Raw genomic sequence first — 25,221 nt, 5'->3', positions numbered from 1 at the left:
TCTACAAATCCAGTAGATAAGGGCATATCTGATATAAGTCATGTGTAGTAATGAGATGTTGAAGTGTTTTATTGAACATGTCTTAATTCTTGTATTTATTATGTATTTTTCATCAGAATTCCTCTGCACAAATCCAGCTCTGAGGATGGATCAGGTTTGTTTCTCACTATTCAACTGTTATTATGATGAACCTTTGGTGGTTTTGGGGAAATTCAATTAGAATTAATTTTGGATTATTCCAAACTGGAATGTTCTGGTGACAGGGGTTACATAGGTTACGCTAAAAGACATTCTGTCTTGTAGATGGGCAGACACATAGATGCTAGATAAAAGATGTGGAGTAAATGTATTTTTGTAAAGCATTATATTTAGGTGTTTCAGAGTTGTACAAATAGTCATGAGTTTGATGGTCCTGATGGCTTTCTCCTATTTTCTTATACAGGAAAATGGGACAACAAGAAGAAAAACAAATCCTTCTGGCAGAACTTCCGAAAGTCGCAGAAAGGGGTCACAAGGCAAGCGTCAAAAGGTAATAAAAACAAACTCACTCTATTTTCTCATATTCCCTTCCTTCATAACTATTTTACTCAATTGTTTTTATTGTTCAGAGGCCCTGTAAAGGAGAGGAGACAGCCCACTCAGAAATATAAATGGAAGAAGAAATAATGCTAAATATGGCAGCTGTAGTTCCCTCTATCACTTAAAAAGTCTGTTTGGTTTTTGTTAGTATTTGTTTACTCTAGAATGAGAACTAGAATTTGCCTATGAAAAATTAACTTATGAATTTATGGTGGCACGGTTATCTGATATTATTGGTGATTTGAAATGTTATTGAAACTTGATCTTGACAAACAGATGATGATCAATATGATGGTTGTTGAATGAACTGACTTGCCCTGGAGGGACTGTCCCTTGTTCTTGTTACTCACCTTTGACCTCCCTGCAGGTGAGGACATTGGCTATGTGGCCAGTGAGATCACTATGAGCGATGAGGAACGGATCCAGCTGATGATGATGGTGAAAGAGAAGATGATCACAGTAGAGGAGGCGCTGGCACGGGTAAAGCCCCATTAACCCCCAACAATAATGCAAATGAGCTTCCCTTGCTTACATTCATGTGTACTAACTTTACTCACCCGGACTGATTCCGCCCTGCTCCTTCCTCTAAAACACACACTCTTACATACACTCACATGCATTTAAACACATGCGCACTGACACTGGAATTTATGGCTTCAGTAGATTCCTTAGTGCAACTCATGTTGAGATGAAGGAGGGTCTTTGGTGTCTAATTTCTGAAGTTGGTTTAGCTGGGGTTGGTTGGATAGATCTCGTCTGTTCTTTCTCATTTGTTCAGATGTGTTTGGTTGATTTGTAGGTCTCTTTTTCTTTCTGTTATTGTGTTTTGAGAACATGATAATGATTAATTATTATCTGATAATGAACCTAATAGATTATTGTAGAATCTGGCTTTCTTCTCTCCACAAGGCTGACATTGATTCCTTTAACCAACTGTGTTTTCTATAATCTTTAAATTCTCTTCTGCTTCACATTTTCTTCCTTTGGGCTGGTAGATGATTTATCTCTGTTATGAATTGTAATGATTGGATCTAAAGTTTGAATCAATGCTGAGCCTTTGTGGATAGTTGACATCATACATGCTGTAAGCATGCGGGAATATGTGTCTGTCCTTTGTCTGTGTGTGTTTGTTTGAATGCAAATTTGTCTTATTTTATTTTATTATCATAATTTTTTTTATTAATGTTTCTTTACTTGTTCTGTGTCCTGTCTTTTTATAGTTTATTTCTGTGTGTCCTTGGGCATCATGCACCTATTTATTTTTTAATGAGTTTAAGATATGAAAGTCTAGTGGTGCAGTGTTTGTGTCGCATGAAAATGGACCTGGGATCAGCCAATGATCATAATGCATTTTCGTTGTATGAAAAATAGAAGCTTTGACATTGTTACAGTGAGAAAAAAAATTAAAATTGGGGTGACTTAAGGGTGGGATTTAATGATGCTTGTTTTAACCGAAAGAATTAATTTTAATTATATATAGAAAAAAAAAATGTATTGCATTTTATTGTATTTATGTATGTATGCCTATAAATACACAGCCTTTCAAAAGTTAGGGGTCGTACGAAATTATACATTTCTTCTAAAAAAAAAAAAAATCTCGCTGACCCCAAACTTTTGATTTGTTTAAATAAATACTAATGATTAATACATTTAAAAAAAAAAATGGACATGACGCCTTCATATGTGCCTGTGTTTTGTGTGTGTGTGTACTTGTGTGGGGTATTCTCAGACTGTATTTCTGTAACAGATAGGGTGTGTGAGTTTGAGGGCGAGGGGGCGGCTCTCTTTGACCTCTTGTTCTCCATAGTTAAAGGAATATGAAAGGAACAGACAGTTGAGCAGCAGTACAGACACAGCAGAGTGGACTGATGGATCCAGTCCCACTGTTAACCTCTCCTCCGCCTGCAATGTAAGTACTATACCCAACCACCCAGACTGTAGACCTGAGTGGGTGTGTTTATAACATTACCTCATTCAGTCACATCAAAGTTTATTTTCCCCCATCAGTAAGTGTTAGTAATGTCTCTCACTGTACTGACTATATATTGGTGTGTGTGGAGTTAAATCTCTTCAGACTAGTGACATTGTGGTTTATAAACTCATGCAGTGGCAGTCTGTACGTCAACCCAGTTCATCCCCATTTCTGCTATAACCACACTGAACACACACTCTCATTTGTTGGAAACATTAGGATGTACAAAGCTTAGGATGCTTTGTAGTCATCATGCATTAAAGGTGCACTCAGAATGTATACTGATCTGATCAGGCAAATATGGTAGTATTTATGAATTTATATCCATACTTAGGGATGTGAATGTTGTATCACACAAAAAATTTGATTTTTCTGTCAAAATGTTTTACCTGCAATCAGCCATGAGTATTATTAGGCTGGTCATGTGATCCTAACATGATGACCAACTCTTAAGTAAAATAAAACTTAAAAAATGTTAAAAAGCTGATATGACTAGAGTTCTCATAGTCTCATGTACATAATTTTTTTACAATACTATTAATTTCTGTGGAGGTAACGGTTTTTAAATGTAGGAAATTTACTGAGTGCATCTTTAATCAGAAATTATAAACCATTGAATCAACTAAAGAATTATCTGAAAAGCTGATATGTCGTGTGTTCATGAGGAGCCGCTGATGTTGTAATGGCTCAGTTGTAATGAGCATCTGGCACTGGAAGCTCACTGTAAGTCCCCTAGTAATGATGTCATTTCTACTTGGCATGGGGAGCTGGCACACTAAACATCCCTTATTCAAAGAGGTCATAATGTGCGTCTTAACTGAAGGGTAATATGTTTGTTTTTTTGTTTTTGTTTTTTGCCTCCTGGCTTTTTCTTCTGATTTGAAACCAACAAACCACTGCAATCAGTTTGATATGTCACACTATTTTGGTTCCAGTTACTGCTTTGTATATGGTGTATGTGCGTGCCTGCGCACAGGGCCGTCCCAAGCTCTGCATGAATATGTTCTTGGTTAAAACCTTGAAAGGTTTGGTGGATTTAGTTTTCCCTTTTTGAGAAATAAGCTTCCAGTACACTAATACACACATAGTTATCATGGAAACTTTGAGCAGCTTCCAGCCTCTGAAAGTAAACACATACCTCCTGTTCTAATGGTCAACAGCTAAGCTGTTTTTGCAATGCTTTTTGATGTTAACAAACCACAGCACTGCTTCGCTCAGCGCTTACAGCTACAGAATGACTCGCTCGCCCAGCAAATCCTTGTGTCCGCTCAGAGAAGTCACTGCCCGTCCCTGCTGCCGCGCTTTCTGTGCATCTGTGTGTCAAGAAATGTCCAGGATATATTTAACGGCAAAATCAATAAACACCAAAACAATACTTAGATTTTTTTGTTTTGACAGTATTTTAATGCACATTAAACTCTTTCAAATTATAGATAAATCTTAGTATGTCTGTCTGTGTAGTATATATGCCCCTATTTAGTTTTCTATAATAGAAAATTAAGAATTTAATGAAAAAAAAATGTATCATAGAAGTGTGTTTTCATGGCAGCTGTTTGTTTAGTGATTGTCAAACACGACTGAATTCAAGGTGCACTTTTTAATAAGTGTTTAGGGTTTCTTCTCATGATATTATTAGCACCGTATTACAGAGCCACTAAAAGGATGTTTGCAAAAATAAAAAATATGCAGACTTTCGTGTGCGCATGAGAAACCATTAAACTTAGCATAGACAATGCACACTGAGCCACCTATCGCAACATCATCCCATTTCATGGTGTGGTTTCTTGGCCGCCATAGTGTGTGTTAAACCAGACCTAAAGCCTTGAAACATAATGTACTGCCCTAATGAAAGACAAATTTTGACCACTTTTTTTTAATAATTTTTTTTTAAGTAATTTGAGTCTGGAAAAGTCTGGAATTTTGAAATGGAAAATGTTTAGGAACCCTGTAATATACATAAAAGTATAATATGAAATATGCAAAAGTAATTTATTATTACTTTATTGGGGTGAAATATGATGACATTTATTCTTGAGATTCTCCCATTGTACCGTTTAACTCGTGATTGCAAAAGGAAAGGAAATGAGGTAAGAAAGTCTTATTCATAAAAAGACCCTGTATCTCTGAACCCCCAAGGCTGTTTCTGAAGCGCGCACACACACACACACATTTCCTCCTGTCTGTCATTGGCACACATAAGCATGTGCAAATTGAATCGCAGCGTCTGAATGGGAAAGTGGATCTCTGTAGGAATCTTGGCCTCTGGGTGGATGATCTCCTATTTATAAATGGAAATAGGTCAGCACTAGTGTGCTAACGGTTAAACCGATGGGCACAACTCTCTCTGGGCATCCCGCTGATCTGAGCTCAGTTTAACACTAATCAGAACACCCAGAGCTCACTGTGTGTCTGCAGGGTTCCCCTGTCATGAGATCAGTGTCAACTGCACTCAATATAGTGACCCATCACTGCTCCGCCAGAGTAAGCTGATGTGGGATCAGTGCCAGCATCCACTATCACAGAAGATGTACTGTATCTCTATATGAATGGACTGCAACCAGGCCAGCCTTTCTTCTCTCTGGCCCACATTCCTTCTCTCCTCTGAAGACCATTCAGGATGTTCAGGGGTCATATGGAAGACCTCGCTGTGTTTCCGGACGCCCAAGCTCACGCCTTTTGCCCCTGCCTCCAGATATTGCAGAGTTTTCTTCAAAAAAACTGTTTACAGTTTGTATTCATCTTGGTGTGAGATGGTGTTGCTAACATCTGTCCTGGAGGAAACTACTGCTGGTAGGAACACTGGACACATTTCTTTCTCCTTTCTTTTGTCCTTTGCTCTTGTTTAAAATAAGGTTTAGTAAACTTGCTGGTGACATTGTAGTTTTGCATCACGGAATACACTTTGAGCTCTTTGATTCGTGTTGTCGTTTGTCCAAATCCTCTGTTTCGTGTCCATCGCGATCGACGACTCTTCCTTTTGGCTGGTGGCCATTGTGGCCTTGAATAATTAGGAAAGATTATTCAATGCCAATGGTAAACCAGTGAGATTTTGTTTATGTGGGTGAGCTTTAGGCTTCCAGTAAAAGATCCCTTTCAACCTCAACATCTCAGTTGAGCACTGTGTGGATTGTTAGGATGACCAGATATATTTGCCTATCATTAATTTTGGTCAAAACAGCTCAATCTCTCCTGGTTATTTAAAAACAGTGTGTGGTTATCACCGATTATATCCTGTTAGTCAGAATAATACCATGTCATCCCATAATGTGGTGTACTTTTGCAGAGAACAAAATATATTTTGAGTTTGCAATTTGCTAGTCTGGGACTTGGGTAAAAAGGATTAAAGAGGCTTTGTCTTTGTGGATGAGAGGTTTCAGTATCATAAATTATGCCCCTACTGTGTTAATAACTGTCAGATGTTTTATTTTTTTAATGTTGTTTTTCTTGTTATATTTTTTTAGGCTGAGGGAGGGAGTCATAAATCATCTCAACAGTTTAGTCCCTATCTGAAATATTCATTTCAGATCAAATTTATTTATTCCACCACAAATGCTCTCTCATACTCATCTGTTATGTCCAAAAACAGGACTTGTGTGTGTTTCTTGGACTCACAACTTCTTAACACGTAACTCCATACTGCATTGTTTTCATAAGTCCTTAATAGCAAGAGCCCATCCTAAACTTGTCATCATCTGTTCATACCAATTGAAACCATCATTTTCTTTTTTTTGTGTGTATGTCTATATTGAAGAGATGTTGTGTGTATGCATGTTTCTAGGGGGTGATTTAATATTGAAGCTGACTTTTCCCTTTCTAGTCTGTGGAGCAGTCAGATGATGAGCAGGAAGACTCAAGATTCAAGAGGCTTCACAAGCTGGTCAACTCGACTCGACGTGTTCGTAAGAAACTCATCAAAGTGGATGACAGCAAAAGACATGGCTCACAAGGTAGCTGGAAGAGAATATTGTGTATCTGGGTTATTGTTTATTATGAGAATATTCTTAACTGAAATGTTTTAATTTAATGATACTGTTCAATGTTATTTTTTAGCAAGTCTCAATGTACATCCGTTTTTCATGGTGTACATTACACTGTTGTGACCCCTAAAATTCAGTGGTAGCATTTAAAACATTTGATGTTAGCTTTTAGTTGTTTATATTTAATTTACACTAACATTTTAAGATTTTTTTATTTTTTATTCTGGTAGGATACATTAAATTGATCGAAAAAGGAGAGTAAAGACATTTAATGTAATAAAAGATGTTTTATTTCAAATAAATGCTGTTCATTTGAACTTTCTATTCATCAAAATCCTGAAAGAAATATGTAAATGAAAGACTTTCAAAAACATTACCAACCTCAAACTTTTAGCTAGAACTCAAACGGTATTTAGACAAAATAGTGTAGAATTTTAATATCTGCTGTAGGATAGAGATCATTCAGTGTTTTCAAAGTCATTATATTTCAGTTTATAGAAGTTTTAGTTTGATCTTCCTTGTCTTGCAGATTCGCTCAGTCTAGATGCAGCTCCTTTATGTGATGACATAAACGCACTTTATGCAGAAATCCACAAGAAGCCGGCCCAGTGCACAGACTCCTCTTTGTCCTCTCTTGCCCAAGAGCAGCTCTCTCTGGATGAGGACACAGATAGCTTAAACACTTCACCCTCCACCAGCAGCCTTGATGCCTGGAAACCTGCACACAAGTTAGTGAAGACCCCCGGCGCACATCCTCACGGCCTGATCCGCCCTCCACGGAAGAGTAGCGCCGGATCCGGACTGGGTGTTGTGGGGGGTAGTGGCTCCTCTTTCTCTGAATTGGAGGGTTTGGGAGACGACAATGCTAAAGTCTCCCGCTCGGCTACAGACGGAGAGATGCGGAAGGCCTTATCTCTATCTCACGGGGTAAGTACTGACAGCGTCTACGCTTTTTACGGCCTCACTAGGCCCCGCCCAAAGCCACACCCCCTTTTGGTGTCTTTAGATGACATTAACAGCACCAAGCGGCCGCCCGTCTCCATGTGGCAACGCAATAAGCCAGACCCAAATTATGCGTATTCCACCAAGCACCTGCTTTACCAACGTTCCTGCAACGCTCAGAAAACCATCACACCATCCTCCACCTTGCCTGCCTCCCCTCCCACTCGTGAGCTTCCATTGGCCAGGGAGAAGGGGAAGAGCTGTGGGAGCGGAGTAGTGGGCAGCTGGCTGTTTCCACCAAGGCGTCTGAAGGGAAGGACTGCAGTTAGCGAGCTGAACATCACGTACGTGGTGGAACGCAGCCTGTATGGCCACTTGAACTGGACCGGGCTGGTTAGGCCCGTCACGCTGAGTAAAGCAGATAGGCGTTGGCTCCTGGAGGACGAAAGAGACGCAAACAGGAAGTGGGCGTCCAGCATGGATCGTTGCACCAAGCGTGTACTCTTACGCATTCAGCAGAAGTCTGTGAGTGTGCCAGAAGAGCAGATCTACAGTGCCCCCTGCTGCACTGGAGGAACAGGCTGCTACAAAGCTGCTAAAGAGAATTTCTGTAGGGCACAATTTAGACGAACTTGAGCTATATTTCAAGACAGAGACTGATACTGAAATACAGACTGTGATGAAAAAAAAAAAATTATTCACCCGTGTCTGTGTCGATTATTAGTTAGAAGTTAGAGATCCCTAGACTGTCAGTAAGACCTCAGCTCTTTTCATTACCGTAGACTCAGATTACTGTAGTATTGAGTCAAAACTTCATAATCTGAGAAATGTATAGAAGAGAAACAGTATGTGATAATACTGAAAGTTTTATCTTTCCTCATCATGAGCTTCTCTCCTTTCATTTCTCTTGTAGTCAGTCATGTGTATCAGATCATAATTGAAACTCACAGTCCTTGTGAGATAGTGGAGAGTGCTAGAAAAAGAAATAATATAGAATTCCTTCTGCAGCTTTGTAGAGTCTGCCATCTGTGGATCCTCGCCGTCATTCATAGTGAATGTGAACATGACCGTGATCTTCATCAGTGAACTTTTTCATCCATTTTGGGTTGGAAATGCCTCTCTCAGCCTGGGCATGAATGCTAAATTTGATGGATTTTAATTTTTTTATGTGCTATTCTTTTGCAAGTGCATGATGGTATTCCATGGAACATGAAACAGCTTCTCATAACTATACCTTTTGATCTTTATCTATTCATTTTGAACAGGTTATTTCTGATCTCTGCTGCTTTTGTAGAACATTTCAACAAAATGTAATGAAATTTAAAAAGCCAGTTCATTTAAATGTAATGCATCGCTTGAGTTTAAGCAGTGTACGATGTTGCTGTAAATTCAGTTGACATTTGTGCTTTATTTCTTCTTAAATTTTCAGTTCATTCAAGGTTTTACAAGAAAGCACCGGTTTATTTACATAATGTTAAACAACTGCTGAAAGATTTTATTCAGAGTTAAATAGGAAATCAGGTAATACCATGAATTATTTCTTTCAGCAGTTCATCATTTGAATATGTGTGGTTTCCATTGTAAAGAGTAGCATGAATCATTGAGACTTTGTGAATCGTTTTAAATGACTCTCTCTAAATGTATTCATTTGATATTTCATTTTTCTGCAGAGAACGTGTAGCTTTGGAGGATTTGACCTGTCTAATCGTTCTCTCCATGTGGTCAACACGACCGAGCCCAGCGTGAGTACACATACTCTCTCTCTTTCGCTTCTTCATGGTCTCAGCTCTTGTTTGTGATTTCAGTTGTGTTGTTCAGCTGGCTTTCAGTGTGCTTAATCGCTCTCTTTCTGTCTCTCTCTCTCTCTGGCATAAGGAGCAGGAGGCTTTATACAGGGATGCTGTGAAATCTCCCACCACATCCCGCATCTCCCTAGGGAAGAAAGTCAAGTCTGTCAAAGAGACTATGAGGAAACGCATGTCCAAGAAATACACAGGGTCTCTCTCTGAACAGGTACACACACAGATGCTCGTGCGCTTGCTTTGACCGTGCTGAGTTATGTGCTGTAGAGCAGGCTTGTTCAGAGGTGAGACCCTGTCTTTACTCCAGGGGAAAGTAGCACATGTGTGCCCCACTTTCTGTTTCAAACTAGGGTCAAACATCACTTTATGTAGCCTGGAGCCTGATACAAGCTCATCCAATTTAATACACCCTAACTCCCGGGCGGTGTTGAATACACACTCACTGCCTGTTTTCACATGCACAAGCCCATTAGGCAAAGCGTTCACATTAATATGATCTCTTTTAGCATGTTTAATGTAGATCTGTGTGTGTTAGTCATTGTTGAGCTCATTTCATGAGAGAATTTCATGTGTCAACACAGCACATTTGTTCTTCATATTTTGCTCCCTCTAATCATATGTTATGTTGTAGTCCCACCTAGTGGTGACGTAGAGGAATTACTGTCACACTAAAGAATGATCTTACAGCAGTGCAGCAAATGTCCATTTTGTGAGCTTAATATTATGTCCATCATCTGCTGTCTATCTTTCTTGATTTGTTTATAAATAATGATACACTTTAATTTCTCTCGTTCTTTCTTTGTATAGTCCAGTACAGATGGGACACCCAGTTGTCCTCAGTCTCCTCAGCCAGACACAGACTCTCTAGAGAAGCCCAAACTCAAGGCAGGAGGGTCTGTAGAGAGTCTCCGCAGCTCCCTCAGTGGACAGAGCTCCATGAGTAAGTGTGTTTTTTGTTCTTTGCTAAGGCAAGCATCACTATTGCTCATTCTTTATTTTACCCTAATTTATAATTATAATTTGACGTCGTAATGTTCAATGTTCTCAATGTTCTGGTGATAACTATAGACTTCTCTCTGGTGACTCATGCCGGATTTCTCCAATCATTTAGTCCGCCAATCGACTGCAAGCTTGCATTCTGATCTACCTCTGTCCAATTAACAACTGATGGATAGAACCAAGTCCCTGCCTACATTTTTCCTTTTTCGATAATCCGTCTACCATTTCATCGCAACTTTTAATATTTGTTCTACGGACATGAATGATGCCTCAAATCAAGCAGATGTTTTTCTGAGCGGTCTTGACTGATGATTGCATTGGTCCTCTCACAGGTGGACAGACTGTGAGCACCACAGACTCATCAGCCAGCAACAGAGAGAGTGTGAGGAGTGAGGATGGTGATGATGAAGAGCCTCCGTACAGAGGCCCATTCTGCGGCAGAGCAAGAGTTCACACTGACTTCACACCGAGTCCATATGATACAGACTCACTCAAGCTCAAGGTACTGAAAACACACAGGAGATTCATTTCAAATTTATTTGTGTTTAATACTCATTATTTTTAAATTAGACCTTTAGACCTTATTACATAGCTACTTAGTAAATAAATAAATAAATATTGATATGAGTTTAAATAATTAAAATTATATGAGAAGGAAGATGCTTTAGGGTGATTCGAGAGTGTTTTTAGGGTGTTTTTAGTTTCAGGCTTAATTATATAAAAAAAAAAAATTCTTCTTCCATTTTATTGAATAAGAACTTTAATTGAATGTAACTCACTCAATTTCTCTGCTTTTCTGTTAAGAGAGGAGATGTGATAGATATCATCAGTAAGCCACCCATGGGCACCTGGATGGGTCTGCTCAATAACAAGGTGGGCACGTTTAAGTTCATATATGTGGATGTGCTGGCTGAAGAAGTGGAGAAGCCCAAACGAGCGGTTCGGAGGAGGAAGGGCAGGCCGCCCAAACCCAGCTCTGTTGAGGAGCTACTGGAGAGAATCAACATGAAGGTGAGAAAAAGACCACGCACAACCGTTTTTATTGAATTATGAATTATATATATGTTTAAATTTTGACTGGCATATCTGTAATCATCTAACATAAATCTGAGTGTGCGGCTCATCTTTAATCTTTACTGACAGAATGTAAGAGTGGGGTGGGGAGAGATGTGAAAATAAAAAAGTGGATGATGTTGGTGTGACTATGAGAATGTGGGATGAGGTCATTTCCCTATGCCATTTAAATTTTTTATTTAAACACAGAGACATACACACCCTTCAGACCTCCCACAAGCTCCTGGATTATTACATCTCTAAATAACATCATATTACAGACCTTACGGCTACACACAATAGACACCAGGACACATTTAAAGCCTCATCGTGTTGTTTCTTAGTGTGTTAATGGACTATAATGATAGTTGGCTGTCACAATAGAGTTTGAAGTCTGGAAACATTCCCACACATAAATAGTTGAACCACTAGGGTGGAGTAGGGTATTTTTAGCTGTAGGGGTCCTACATAGTGCTACTTCTCTACAGGGTGTTTAATCTGTGTGTGTGTGTATATTTTAGGAGCACATGCCAACGTTCCTATTTAATGGCTATGAAGACCTGGACACGTTTAAGTTACTGGAGGAAGAAGATCTAGATGAGCTCAACATCAAAGACCCCCAACATCGCGCCGTACTGATGACTGCTGTAGAGCTACTGCAGGATTATGACAGTGAGTACGCACACACACATATACATCACACACATATACAGTATCTCACGAAAGTGAGTACAACCCTCACATTTTCCGGGTTCCACTTGGAACAGGCCTCGCAAGGGTCAATCAAAGAAGTTGAGTCCTTGTGATGTGCGTCAGGTGCAGAAGCTGGTTTCAACTGACAGACGCGTGAGTGCTGTCAGCATTGCTTTAGAGGTTGCAGAAGCGGAAGGTCAGCTTGTCAGTGCTCAGACCATACACCGCACACTCTTCTGAAGCTGGCTCACAAGAAAACACCCCGCAAACAGTTTGCTGAAAGCAGCCTGTCCAAGAGCATGAATTACTGGAACCGTGGCCTGATGAGACTAAGATGAACTTGTTTGGCTCAGATGGTGTCCAGCATGTGTGGCGACGCCCTGGTAAGGAGTACCAAGAAAACTGTGTCTTGCCTACAGTCGAGCATGGTGGTGAGAGCATCACGGTCTGGGGCTGCATGAGTGCTGCTGGTACTGGGAAGCTGAGCTTCATTTAGGAAAACATGGATTCCAGAAGCAGGACATGATGCCCTCGCTTCAGAAACTGCCTTGCTGAGGAAGCTGAAGGTGAAGGTGATGGAGTGGCCAAGTATGTCTCCAGACCTGATCCCTACTGAGCACCTGTGGGGCGTCCTCAAGCGGAAGATGGAGAGGCGCCATGTGTCTAACATCCAGCAGCTCCATTATGTCATTATGGAGGAGTAGAAGAGGATCCCAGCAACAACCTGTGCAGCTCTGGTGAATTCCAGGAGGATTAAGGCAGTGCTAGATAACAATGGTGCTCACAAAATATTGACACTTTGGACAGTTTTGACATGTTCACTTAGGGTGTACTCACTTCTGTTGTCAGCTATTTTGACAATAATGGCTGTATGTTGAGTTATTTTCAGAGGACAGTAAATATATACTGCTATTCAAGCAGCACATTGACTACTCTAAAATATATCCAAGTTTCATTTCTATAGTATTGTCCCTTTAGAAGATGTACTAAAATGTTTGCTGAAATGTGAGGAGTGTACTCACTTTTGTGAGATACTGTCCATCACACCACTGTTCAAAAGTTTAGGGTCTGTTGGGCTCATTAGGCTGCATATCAAAAATACTGTAAAAACAGTAATATTGTGAAACATTATTACAATTTAAAATAACCGTTCACTGTTTTTAATGTGCTTTAAAATGTAATTTATTCCTGTAATGGTAAAGCTGAATTTTCAGAAATCATTGTAATATGCCAATTTTCTGCTCAAGAAACATTTATTTTCCATGTTAAAAACAGTTGTGCTGCTTAATATTTTTGAATACACCGTACTTTTTTTTTTTTTTTTAAGATTAAGTATTAATTTCTTTAAAAAAAAATCGTAATAACCGCTAGTTTTTGAAAAGTAGCGGACACATGGATTTACTAATTGCACTCTATATTAAATGTTTATCCAAACAACAAATGTCTATAATTCATGAACATAGCCATATGTTAGCATTAGCATCCATTAGCTATGACAGTTAATCAGATGACAGGACCATCCACTTTTTCACTTGTTTATTAAAAAAATGTGTAAGTGTATGTATTTCATAACTTTGTGTGTCTGTGTTCTAGGTAGCAGTGATCCGGAGCGCAGCGCCCTCTCTGGCTCTCAGGAGAAACTCCTCTGTGAGGGGCGTGGCCTCATGGCTGACTCCCCACGGGACTCTGGCTGCTACGAAAGCAACGAAAACCTAGAGAATGGTAACCAGGCGCTTGTCTAGCATCTCCATACCAACCGCATCACCATGTCCAGCCTAGTGTAGCAACGCCATGACATCATCCTCTCACCTCTGGGCCTCTGCCATGACTCAGTGTCCTAACAGCCAATGAGAACCTGTCATCACATCTGGATTTAACCCAAGCCTGTCTGTCTGTCACATCTGCTGTGCCCTGTTCTCTTTCTGCTGCTCTTTTCCAGAGGCGCTCTATCATCATCCCTTTCTTTTAACTCTCTTATCCAGCCTACACAGACTATGCTATTGCTTGCTTCCATTCTGTTAGAAATCAACATTTCCAAAAGCAGCAACCACTCTTGCCATCGCTAACTAATCAAAATACATCCGCTGCTTCAGAGAAATCTAAAGAGAGACCGACAGAAACTCACAGCAGGACTTACACACAGGACGATTTTGAGAATGTTCTCCATGGCAGGACCACCTCAGACTCATTTCAAACTCTATTAAACATCTCTTTCTCCCTCCCTTTGCCATTTCAAGAAATATCACTCCATATTTGTGTGTGGTGTTTGGTGTGGTCATATTGCACAAGTTCTTATGTGCCTAAAAAAGAATAGACTTTATAAATGCACAATATTGTGGCTGCATAGAAGCTACATACAGTTGGAATCTGATATTTTATGTAGATTGTGTACAAGTAGGAGCTAACCTTATAAGTCTATTTTTAGAGGATTTTATGTAAGTGAGAGGATCGTATCTCATTCTGTATTTCCAAAGGAATTCAGTGTTTAAGGGTTTCGCTCTTCTGATGCCTTTTTAACCTTATACTGGCATCTTAAAACACTGGCTGATCCCTCCTCCTGTTATGTATGTCAAGAGTATGAGTCTGCGTATGTATGTATGTGTGTGTGTGGAGCCAAGTCTTGAGTGTTTAGAACGGATCAGAAAATATGTGCAATTTGCCAATGTGGAAAATAAATCCATTCTTTGATCTCTAGCATTCTGGTCAGCTTGCTTTTTTCATCTCTTTTCACCTCCTGACATAATTTTTTCTGTGCTGATTACTTTTCCATTTATTTCTTTTAAGAGCAGCAGTACAGAGCTTATTATATTCACTATTGGAGCATGTGCTGCTTTGTCACCATCATTTTTTTGAGTCATTGGTTCTGTTAAAGTATGACTAATGGCCCAGGGAAAAAAATGCTTTAAATGCAGCCTTGAAGGCTCCTTTCTCTCATTTCCAGATTCTTTGTATCATTTCTCAACCATGGCATAATCATTTGTTTGTTTGTTATTTACATTTATCTTTAAGGTTCCTGGATATAAATGCTCATTTATCATTTTATTTATTATATATTATTATTTTAATATACAAAATGTTGTGCCTCTGGGAATCTTAAATAGCTTGACTGTCACTAACTCTATACTCAGCATATTAAGTATACTTGATGTGGAAAATTGACAGAAAAGATGCCACTTTCAAAATAAATATGATCTGAATTTGTGATTTTTATCACTTAATGCCTTAACACTCACATTTAACACTCCCCTAATCTTTAACTTGAAACTAACCCTTACATAATCACTAAACGTTGAACTGTGAATTGAATTATGCCTCTGGGTACCTGCTAAACAATGTTACCACTAACCTGTTTAGTAAAAATGTGTATTTTCTCATACCTTTACTTCCTTTATAGATACCTGTTCTGTTCTTCTTGCTTGTTAAAAGGGTAGTTCACCAAATAATGAAAATGTCATAATTTACTCACCCTCATGTTGCTCTAAACCTTTATGACATACTTTTTTCTGCAGACTAAAACATTGAGACATTTAAAAAATATATATTTTATTTAATGTTTCACATAAGATATACTGTTTTTAAATTCAAGTGACTTTTATGTATGTACTCCTAAAGTGTGCATTTTAGTACCACAATTTGCTGATATGTACCCTTAAGGTAATAATAGCCATCCGTTTGGGGGGTAGATAAGATACCTTGTAAGATACTACCTAAAGGTGCAATTTTTTGCATTTTATTTTCTGACAGCATACATTTCAGATTGTAGTAATTTGGTTTTAATTATGATAATACTCATTAATGCATGAACCAAACCAATAATAGTGTGCATTATTGGTTTGGCTAATGCATCAATGAGAAAGTGGAAGAGCTGTACTCATGTGTGAAAACAAATTGCTACAATACTATCTCTTCCTTTTCATCATTTTTATGACATCAGGGTTATACTTAGACCCCACCCCCTCCCAAAAAAACAAAACAAAAAAAACAACCTTGAGGTACCTTCTGAAGCCTTTGAGGAATTGTATGTGATTTAATTAATTTATGTGAAAGCACAAATCTCTGTTTCAGGTAAGAGCCGCAAGTCGTCGCACCACAGCCGTGGTTCATCTGGATTTGATTGTGGGGGTGTAAAATCTACAGACTATCCCACTCTTCCCATGACTCACTCCACCGAAGCTCTTCAGCAGCAGGCCAAGAAGGAACGCAAGTTCCCGAAGACCTTTCTGCCCCGGCCCATAAAGAGCTTCAACCTGCGAAGCCTCGGCCTCAAGAAGGGCTCCAAAGCAGTACAAACCTCCCGCATACTGGTCAGCCGAAGCTGTGAGGAGTTGGACGGCTCCCAGGAGACCCCCGAGTCTTGGAAGCGCTCTCATTCTCTGGGGGATATACACTGGGAGCAGGCCTTCGATCAGAGGAAGGACCAGCGTGGCAGTGAGGATAGAGGCAGACCAGAGAGAAAAAAATATACAGATCCTGTAGAATCAAAACAGGACCAGAGTTGTGTTGGAAGAGAGACAGGCTCGCTGCAGAGACCTATGGTTCCCACACAGCTTCCTCTCAGCCTGGTCAGTCAATTTCCTGCTGCTCAGATTTCAAACCGCCAACCTGTCTCTGCCCCGACTAGCCCGGCTCCACGGACTCACCCTAAAAAGCCACCTGTCCCACCTCCTGTGCCTGCTAAAAAGTCCAAAGAACATCTGCCAAATGGTCTGCGCCACCCTCCACTGGTGCTTTCTGGTTCGGTGCCAAATACCCCAACCCTACCCCCAAAACCCCTATACACCCCAACTACTCCCTCCGAGAGTTCTCCAGTATCACCAGGTGAATCTCCCGCTGCTCTGAGTCCACCCTGGCTGTCTGACCTGCCTGAATCAGCATGTCGTCAGATCCACGGTGCTAAAGTCGCCCTTAGCAGGAAGATCTCCCACGCCAAAATGGTTGACCTCGAGACTCTGCTGGAGGACAGGATGCGCTCGGAAGGGATTGACCTCACTGAAGAGCCATACTCCGATAAAGTAAGTAATGCTGTGTTCACTTTTCGAAATCTTAAAATGCCAAATGGGACACCGTATGACAGGGTTCCTCAAATCCTTTCCTGGAAGGCTAAGAAGAATAGCTCTAATTTAGCTCAAAGAATACCTGTTATTTTCTAGTAACTCTGAAGACCTTGATTGGCTTGCTCAGATGTCTTTGATTGTGCTTGGAGCTAAACTCTTCAGGACCGTGAAGAACTCTTTAGGGATTTGAGGAACCCAGCTTATGGACTTCATTGTTCAAGTGACCGCAATTTTTTTATAAAATGCGTCATATGGAGAAAATGGTGTGGGAAATGGTGGCACTATAGCAGTTTAGCAGTCTAAACAGAAGCACAATGATTACCAGTTGGAGGCTTGACTCAACCATGCCACTGTCCCTGGAAAGTCATGGCCGGTTTCTTTTTTCCTTCCATTTACTGCTGGAAGTTCTTTTGCAAGTGTCAAGAGAAATGGAAAGAAGTATACATTTTAATCAGTGCTCATCCAAACACTAATTTCCACTCATTAACTTTCATACAAGACATCCGTACATACCTATAGGTCTCTGTACAATTAATTGTCCTCCTTTTCTTTAGCTATTTTTAATTGCTAAAAATGCATGACTTAGGACAGACATAACTATCACATATCCTGTATCCCCAAAAAAGTCCTTTCAGTCATGCCAGCAATAGCAGTGGAAAAGTGGAAGGATTGGAAGACTAGCTTTTTGTGTAATTTATAAGCAGGGAGTTTAGTATTCATAAAACATCTCAAATCAGGTACATATTTTTGAGTTCACTGGACGTCCATCAACAAACCTGATTCCACATCACTTCTTTGAGGTTATCACAAACAAAAAGGTGAACAAGAGGTGAAAAATGTCCCCTTTCTAAAATAAAAACACTGGAGCGGCTTGAGGTTTCAGACCGCACAGACTGCCTGGAGTTTTAGTGCTTTTTATTGGCAGCCAATCCAATTATGCCTGGACCCACAGCCTATCAGATGTATTCCATATTGGGCACAAGAAATTTCTGAATCTCTTTGAGTAGATTTTGAATTAATCCATCAGTTAACAAGATGCTTATAAGTTAAAGCTGAAGTGTGTAATATAAAGTAAATACAGTCTCCTCTCGCAGCTTGTTTGCTGTTCATTGTTTGATTTCCCCGAGGAGCGTTAACACTGTGGCTCTCATGTGCTATTGGATTGTTTGATTAGTTCACAAAGTGAATGGCCGAGTATTTCCATTGTTGAGATTTACTACAATTAAAAAGCTGATTGGTTTGCAATATTATAAAGCCACACTGTTTATTTTAGAGAACCAAGATGGTAATTTGGCGTTCTAACAAAGACGTCCAGAAAAGGATTAAACTGGATCTGTTACGCCACACAGGGTTGATGTTAGCTTTAAAGCTCTGAATCTCACATTAAACAAACAATTTAGTCTCGCTCTCCTTGTAATGCTATAATTGCCACATAAAGTTTGCTTGTTTGTGAGTCAACCTCCATTTCCAAGTATGCTCGGTCTCTACCACCCGTAAAATCAATTAAAAAGCCACATGAAGTGAAGTTTATGATCTGATAATTTCTGTTGTTATTGAGTCGAACGTTGCTCCACTCACATTAGCTGAGCGCTAATCACAGCTTAGCTTGACTCAATGCAGTGTTAGCAAAGAAATTCTCCTCATAGTTTTTATATTTTGAAGACCGGACTTGTGTGTCTCTCAGGGGTTGTAAAGTTTCTAGAGGTGATTTCCAGTCGTTCAACCGAGGTGACGAACTCTGCTAGATCTTGTTATCCTGGCTAATCTTTCCCTTTCTCTCTGTTTCTTAGCATGGCCGTTGTGGTATTCCTCAGCTCTTAGTACAAAGGTACTCGGAGGACTTCCAGCAACCAGTGAAGGACGTGGCGTCCAGTCTGGATCAGATCAGAGTTAAACAACTCCGTAAGGAGCACCGCATGGCTGTGAGTTACTTTCGCAGAATTATTTAGCACATTCATGTGAGTCAAATTAGATCATGATACTCTTATTTACTTGACTGCATTAGCACTGACATTTGGTCTTTGTGTTTTCTTTATCTCTGCAGATTCCCTCGGGAGGTTTGACTGACATGTGTCGGAAGCCAGCGTCTCCTGTTCATTTGAGCTCTGTGTCTGATTGGCTCGTGTCGATCGGAATGCCCATGTATTCTGCCCCTCTATTGGCCGCAGGCTTTGACACGCTGGGTCGTGTGTCATCCTTAAACGAGACAAGAGCGAGGGAAGCTGGCTTGAAGGAGGACCATCACATACGTATTCTTCTCAGTGAAGCCCGACTAGTCACAGCCAGCAGCTCAGGGCAGTCATAATACTAAAATGAGCTATTATGAACTAGAATAAATGGATCAAACTCTTCTGCCAGGTTGAAGGGACAGACCTGGACAACAGCTGCCGATTTTTTCGTCTTATAATCTCAAGCCTTTTGGCATTTACAGAAACAGAAATGGCTGATCTGCCTTCCAAGGACTGTTATTGTGGGCCTGTCAACAGATGTTTCCATAGAAACACCTAGTTTGGGCCTGAAAGGACCGCCTGTCGAAAGAAAGCACACTTTTTTTCTGAAAATGTATGCTTTTGTATGAATTTTATGACTGTTTTGAAACCCTTTCTCGCTTTTTCGGGAAGCGTGAGATTTATTTAGAAAAAAATAAAAAAACAACTGTAAAGGAAAAAAGGTTTTGTGCTTATTGAAGCACGTGAATATCAAGAGTATGTCACCTGGCCAAAGCAATGTCATTTCATGCAGGTTTTGTTCATAGAATATTACTTTATCTCTCAAAGCATACAGTATATGGAAAGATGGGTGAGTCAAGTAAAGGGTGTTTCTAAAATTCCCAAAAGCATGAAGTTGCCATATGGGGATATTCAGAGCAATGCACATTTTGATTTCAGGCCAATAGTTGGTCAAGTATGTACTATGTTGTACAAACCGTTGCATTTGTTCCTTTCTTCATGGTTACATTTTAGCATCCCTCCTTGTATTACGCTTAATATAATACTTTATATTTACAGCACATTTAATCTTCCCAGTCTTCTAAACACTCAATATTCACACAATATGCATCACTTACTCGGCTGTTTTCGGCATATCAAAGTTTATTACTGTATCAATTTATGTTGCCCGTTATCTTGAAAATTATACTCGTGCATATTGTTGACCTCTCATCATACTCATCTCTGATGCGACTGATGCATCACACAGCTGTAATTTTCTTGCTGGAGTGAAATGTGTACAGGTGTTTATTTTTGTGTTATCTTCTTTTTCTTGCGCCCCAGATTGCCTTGCACTTTGACTCTGGGGTGTTGAAGACATTCTGAATCTTAGAAAAAGCCTCAAGCTCTTGAAAGCACACAGTCTTAGCCTTAAAATAAGTCCATCAAATCAAAACGGATAATGAATAGCTTGGAGGAGTGTGTGTGACCTTCACAAACTGGGGCTTCAGCCATGATTTAAAAATTAGGAAGAAAGATCCATGAAGCGTTATTTATGTTTTGATTTTTCAAGTGAAAGTCAGTCACTTAACCACATCATTGTGTTGTTTTTGTTTGTGAGGAAAAAAAGGATGATTAATGGTCTGATTTACAATTATTTTTGATTATTTTGTTTGCCATTCAGAACACATTGCAAATGTCGTGTGTGTGTGTGTGTTTTTCAGGGAGAATAAGGTGTTATGAGGTAACTGGGGATGGACATAACTTTACTTACACAAAAAGGACAGACTGCATCTGGCAGACTCGCTCCTAAATGAAAACTGAGCATGAAGTACAAGGTTAGCCGACAGACGTGCGTGACGTCATTTAGGCATTAGTATGACATCATCACAGCTGACAGATTTAAAGCATTACATCGCTCCAAATTAAGCACAATGAAGAGAGTTTCTCGTACAATCACTCTCAGGTGGTTTTTGATTGAGAATTCACCTTGTTTCAGTACATGCAGATGCTTCTAAAGATCTTTTGGTTTTCCGGTTACGGAAAGACACCAGTCATGCTTCCCCCAAGGCCTTGCAGTTTTATGAGATGGTGTCTTTTAGAATTGTATTTGTCATTTTCTCTTGTATGTGTAATGCAGCACAATTTATAGACCATTAACGCTCAAGAATTTAATGAACATTTTAAATTGCCGTAGAGAATGGTTAGATTCCTTTATATCAGAATGGTTGCCTTCGGATTGCTATCAGATGAGTGATTTGATAACAATGAGGCTTTTTATGTATTTAAAATCGAAAATATATTTCATGAAATGTTACTGTAAAAAAAAAAAAAAAAGCACTTTATTAAAGAATAATTTTTTTTAAATTCCATTGTGGAGAAAATGAGATTACGAATCAACACATTTACAGTTTTTCTCTCTTTTTAAATTTTTTTTTTTAACATGTTTGTTTTCAGGTCAAATGTTGATGGTTGAGTTGAGCTGTTTAAATATCAAATCTGTTCAAAAATATAATCACTTGTTAATTAATTACAGAACTAACCATGACCAATTAATTATTTCAACGTAAATGATATAAAACTGGGTCTTAATTACATATATGAAATGATTAACTGTGGTTGCACATTCTGTATATGTAATTGATATTTAAATAACTTATTTTTGCTTTTACATCAAATGTAATTATTAGCTGTATTATACATCATAGAGCAATACTCTTTCACCTATAGTTAGCAAGTGACATGCTTCAGTGACCATTGTAAAATACATGTATAAAAATGATTTTATCTGGTTTCAGTTCGCTAATGATTGTCCATAAAGTTTTTGCTTGTGTATTTACAAACAAAAATGTCTTAAAATATTTGTCCCTTTGAGGTGTAATAAAAAAAGAATATCATACGCACTGACTGCTCTTCCTTACTGTATGTCTGTGTGTGTTTTCAGCATCATTACTCCAGTCTTCAGTGTCACATGATCCTTCAGAAATCATTCTAATATGATGATTTGCTGTTCAAGAAACATTCCTTATAAGAATGAGTGTTTTAATAGAAATCATGATACGTTGTTTTTAAAAGATTCTTTGAAAAATAGGAAGTTTAAAAGAACAGCATGTATCTGAAATAGAAATCTATAAAAAACATGATTTACTATCTATTAAAAAGTCTTACTGGCACTTTTGATCAATTGAATACACCCTTGTTGAAATATTATATTGACCACAAACTTTTGAACAGTATATAGTGTATATTATTTCTCAGCCTGTCTGACACAGGTCTGTTACAAAAGGTCAGTGAGACAACCCTATTTCTCTCATTTTAAAGCTTCATGCTTTATCAAAGTCTTCATGCTTTCAACATTTACAATTATATACCCATGTGTGTACACTTTACTGCAAAGTGACCCAATATCATTTATTTTCGAAGTATAAATAACTAGTTTCAACAGTAGGCTACAAATAAACATCGTAATTTGAGAACATGTAAACTAATCTTTATTTTATAATTGTGCTTTCTTTTGATACAATAGTTAAAAGCAAACGCTGCTTAAGACTTTGCAATTTTACCATTGTCCACCCTTTGATTTGGCAATCACCAGACATGATAATATGCCGGGTGTGTTAAATAAAGACATTATTTCATTTGATTTACAATGCTTCAGTGAAATAAAAGATATAGTGTTGCACTATAAATAAAACCATTGTGAGACAGACTTTTTATCATTCTTCTAACACTTACTTACATGCCTGAAAGAGTCAAATTTAGTTTTTTTTCGTTCAAATGGTCAAAAGCTGCTCACTCATAAACCTTACTCTTGGCTGAATATTTAATTAAAATGGTTTCTATCTTTGTGCCTTAACAATAATGACCTGGAAATGTGCCTCCAAAAGCAGCTTGTTTTTACACTGAAGCCTTCTGCCACTCTGACAAATGCCACTCTTTCATGATAGATAGATAGATAGATAGATAGATAGATAGATAGATAGATAGATAGATAGATAGATAGATAGATAGATAGATAGATAGATAGATAGATAGATAGATAGATAGATAGATAGATAGATAGATAGATAGATCAACATTTTAAGTGGATCAAAACCTTTCATCAAAGTTATACATGAATTTTGAAATATACCCGTTCTTGTCTTAGGAGAACTAGCCTACTTGAACTTTTTTGATCCACTTCAAATGTTGACTACTATAGATAGATAGATAGATATGTTGTTTGCAATATTATTTGTTAGTCTTTTTTGTAAACGAAAGATGCATTTTGCATTAAAATATTTGTAATTGATCGAATAATTAGTGGATTTGATGCTGATGCATGATGATGTCGAGCGCTTCACGCGTCTTCCGCCGGGTGGTGCTGAGCTGCACACGGCAGCGCGCGAGCGGGAATTCGGTTGAACTTTTTCCTCCACATTCGGTAATCTGACACCGACACTAACCCCAAAAAGCAGAGGATGGATTCCCAACTTCATTCGCAAAAATAGCTCAGCAAGAGCAGACGAGAAAACACGGCCGAGCAGGGGACGAACATCTGAACGCCCCCGTTCGCGCGCATTTAATCTGTGAAGCGGCTTCAGTTTTTGTTTAAATGTTGGCTGAAAAGTTTTTATCTAAAGAGGCGGATGGGTGACGACCATTCTCGGCGCTTCCATGTGAGGAGACGATGAAGAATTACAGCAGCAGTCCCCGTCTAAACAATCACAGCGCGAGTCACAGCACAGATCGCAACAGCAGAAAGGGATTCTGGTTATCGGCTCTCAGGCTTCGCTTCTCCCTGCGCGATTATGCTTTCTGCATGGCCACACTGCTGCTCTTCTGTCTCGGCTCACTGTTTTACCAGCTGAACGGAGGACCCCCTAAAGTTCTGCTGGAGATCAGGCAGTATCTCGGTAAGATTCGCGCTCTTCCTCTCGCTTTCCCCCGTGTTTGGATACTTGTATCGACTGCTGTCTCGTAACGGCATTAAAGTATCCAGCATTTCCTCAGTGTGTCGCCGAGGCAGATGTTGGATTCCCACGGGTTTCTGCGCGTTTTCTTGATTAGACGTGTTCGGACAGGTTTGCTTTTCCGCGTCTTCACTTTTCGGCGACTCAAAGGAAAACGTGTGTGGAGTCAAATCTGTTTTGGGGGGTATTTACATATGTAAAATACATTTTAAAGAGGTGGTTGATAAATTTTTTTTTTTAAAAACTCACCCACATGGTGTTCCAACCCTGTATGATTTTTCTTTCTTTCTTTGGAACACGATGTTATTCAGAATCACAGACTCAGTCACCATTAACTTGGCATCTTTTTTTTCCCAACAAATGAAAGATAATGGGCACTGGGAAACTTGTCACTTGAAGAAAGTCATACACATTTAGAATAACATGAGGGTAAGTAAATGATGGCAAACTTTTTTGGGGGGTGAACTATCCATTTAACTTCTAATAAATTAGATAGAAGAACTGGTTTGTTTTCCATATTCAGTCTTTATGCAGTTTTGTCTATTCACAAGCACTATAGAATATGCCATCTGATATAAAGTACTAATCATGTTCACTCTGTCAAAGCAGTCCAACCCATATTTCATGCTGCATCTTTAATTCAACAGGCATCAACTTTTGTGTGTTATTTCTATCTTTTATGTATGATCTGTATGTGTTTAACACTTGCACTATAGTTTGCTAAAGGCTATTCAGAGGTTAGTGAAGTCGTTGTCTGCCTTGGTAAGGCAAGAACACGTTTTGATAAGCTTTAACCTTTGATTTGGGTTTTGGCAATATAGCCTATTTGTAGTCCATATATAGACAAGATCAGGTCTAGTTGTCTCACATGGGCAATAAAGAGACTTTTTATAATTCCATTTTTTATTGTTTAATTTTTGCTGTATGTTCCATTGGGACAAAAGAAACAAATGACTAGTTACAGTCTTGCCTATTTCTGCACTTGAATTTAGGTATGTTCAGCTGTTCAGTGCATGAGGTCTATTAGAGTGAGAGCGACGCATAACACATGGGTCATCAAGTGTAGTTATAAAGAGTAGTCTGTGTCATTGTGTTGGTATGAAATTGAGAATAACATTAGAATGAGCAGTGCATGCTTGCTTTCGTTCTGCTAGTGTTTGTGAGAGGGGTCAGTGTTAGATTACTTACTTAGATTACTAATTACTTAGATGACCTGACAGATTATGTTGATCTATAATCTGTCAGGTCATCTAACCCTATAAAGGCTGTT

General features: G+C 39.1%; 2 protein-coding genes across 10 annotated transcripts in view; both read left to right on the top strand.

Annotated features, from left to right (window-relative positions):
- Positions 1–21,898, top strand: part of sash1a (SAM and SH3 domain containing 1a) — a 266,297-nt gene extending 244,399 nt beyond the window's left edge. For 7 of the 8 annotated variants that reach the window (XM_082147833.1, XM_082147832.1, XM_082147834.1 and 4 more), the window contains 16 exons: positions 117–154; positions 443–529; positions 947–1,059; positions 2,387–2,488; positions 6,369–6,498; positions 7,058–7,455; positions 9,141–9,212; positions 9,346–9,483; positions 10,080–10,212; positions 10,604–10,773; positions 11,076–11,282; positions 11,846–11,996; positions 13,611–13,739; positions 16,083–17,029; positions 18,862–18,993; positions 19,116–21,898. In XM_082147833.1, coding sequence (XP_082003959.1) covers positions 117–154; positions 443–529; positions 947–1,059; positions 2,387–2,488; positions 6,369–6,498; positions 7,058–7,455; positions 9,141–9,212; positions 9,346–9,483; positions 10,080–10,212; positions 10,604–10,773; positions 11,076–11,282; positions 11,846–11,996; positions 13,611–13,739; positions 16,083–17,029; positions 18,862–18,993; positions 19,116–19,376 — 3,208 coding nt within the window. In that variant the 3' untranslated portion in view covers positions 19,377–21,898. The remainder of the gene's footprint in view (positions 1–116; positions 155–442; positions 530–946; positions 1,060–2,386; positions 2,489–6,368; positions 6,499–7,057; positions 7,456–9,140; positions 9,213–9,345; positions 9,484–10,079; positions 10,213–10,603; positions 10,774–11,075; positions 11,283–11,845; positions 11,997–13,610; positions 13,740–16,082; positions 17,030–18,861; positions 18,994–19,115) is intronic. The other variant, XM_082147839.1, reaches the window with a different exon arrangement.
- A 1,301-nt stretch (positions 21,899–23,199) lies between these two features.
- usta (uronyl 2-sulfotransferase a) overlaps positions 23,200–25,221 on the top strand; it is a 77,154-nt gene continuing 75,132 nt past the window's right edge. The window contains exon 1 of one of the 2 annotated variants that reach the window (XM_082147983.1): positions 23,200–23,894. In XM_082147983.1, the coding sequence (XP_082004109.1) occupies positions 23,669–23,894 (226 nt within the window). In that variant the 5' untranslated portion in view covers positions 23,200–23,668. The remainder of the gene's footprint in view (positions 23,895–25,221) is intronic. The other variant, XM_082147984.1, reaches the window with a different exon arrangement.

This window comes from Leuciscus leuciscus, assembly GCF_965113295.1.
Source record: "Leuciscus leuciscus genome assembly, chromosome: 19".
Lineage (NCBI taxonomy): Eukaryota > Metazoa > Chordata > Actinopteri > Cypriniformes > Leuciscidae > Leuciscus > Leuciscus leuciscus.
The sequence above is the reverse complement of the archived record's forward strand: the minus strand, read 5'-3'. Positions and strand labels throughout refer to the sequence as shown.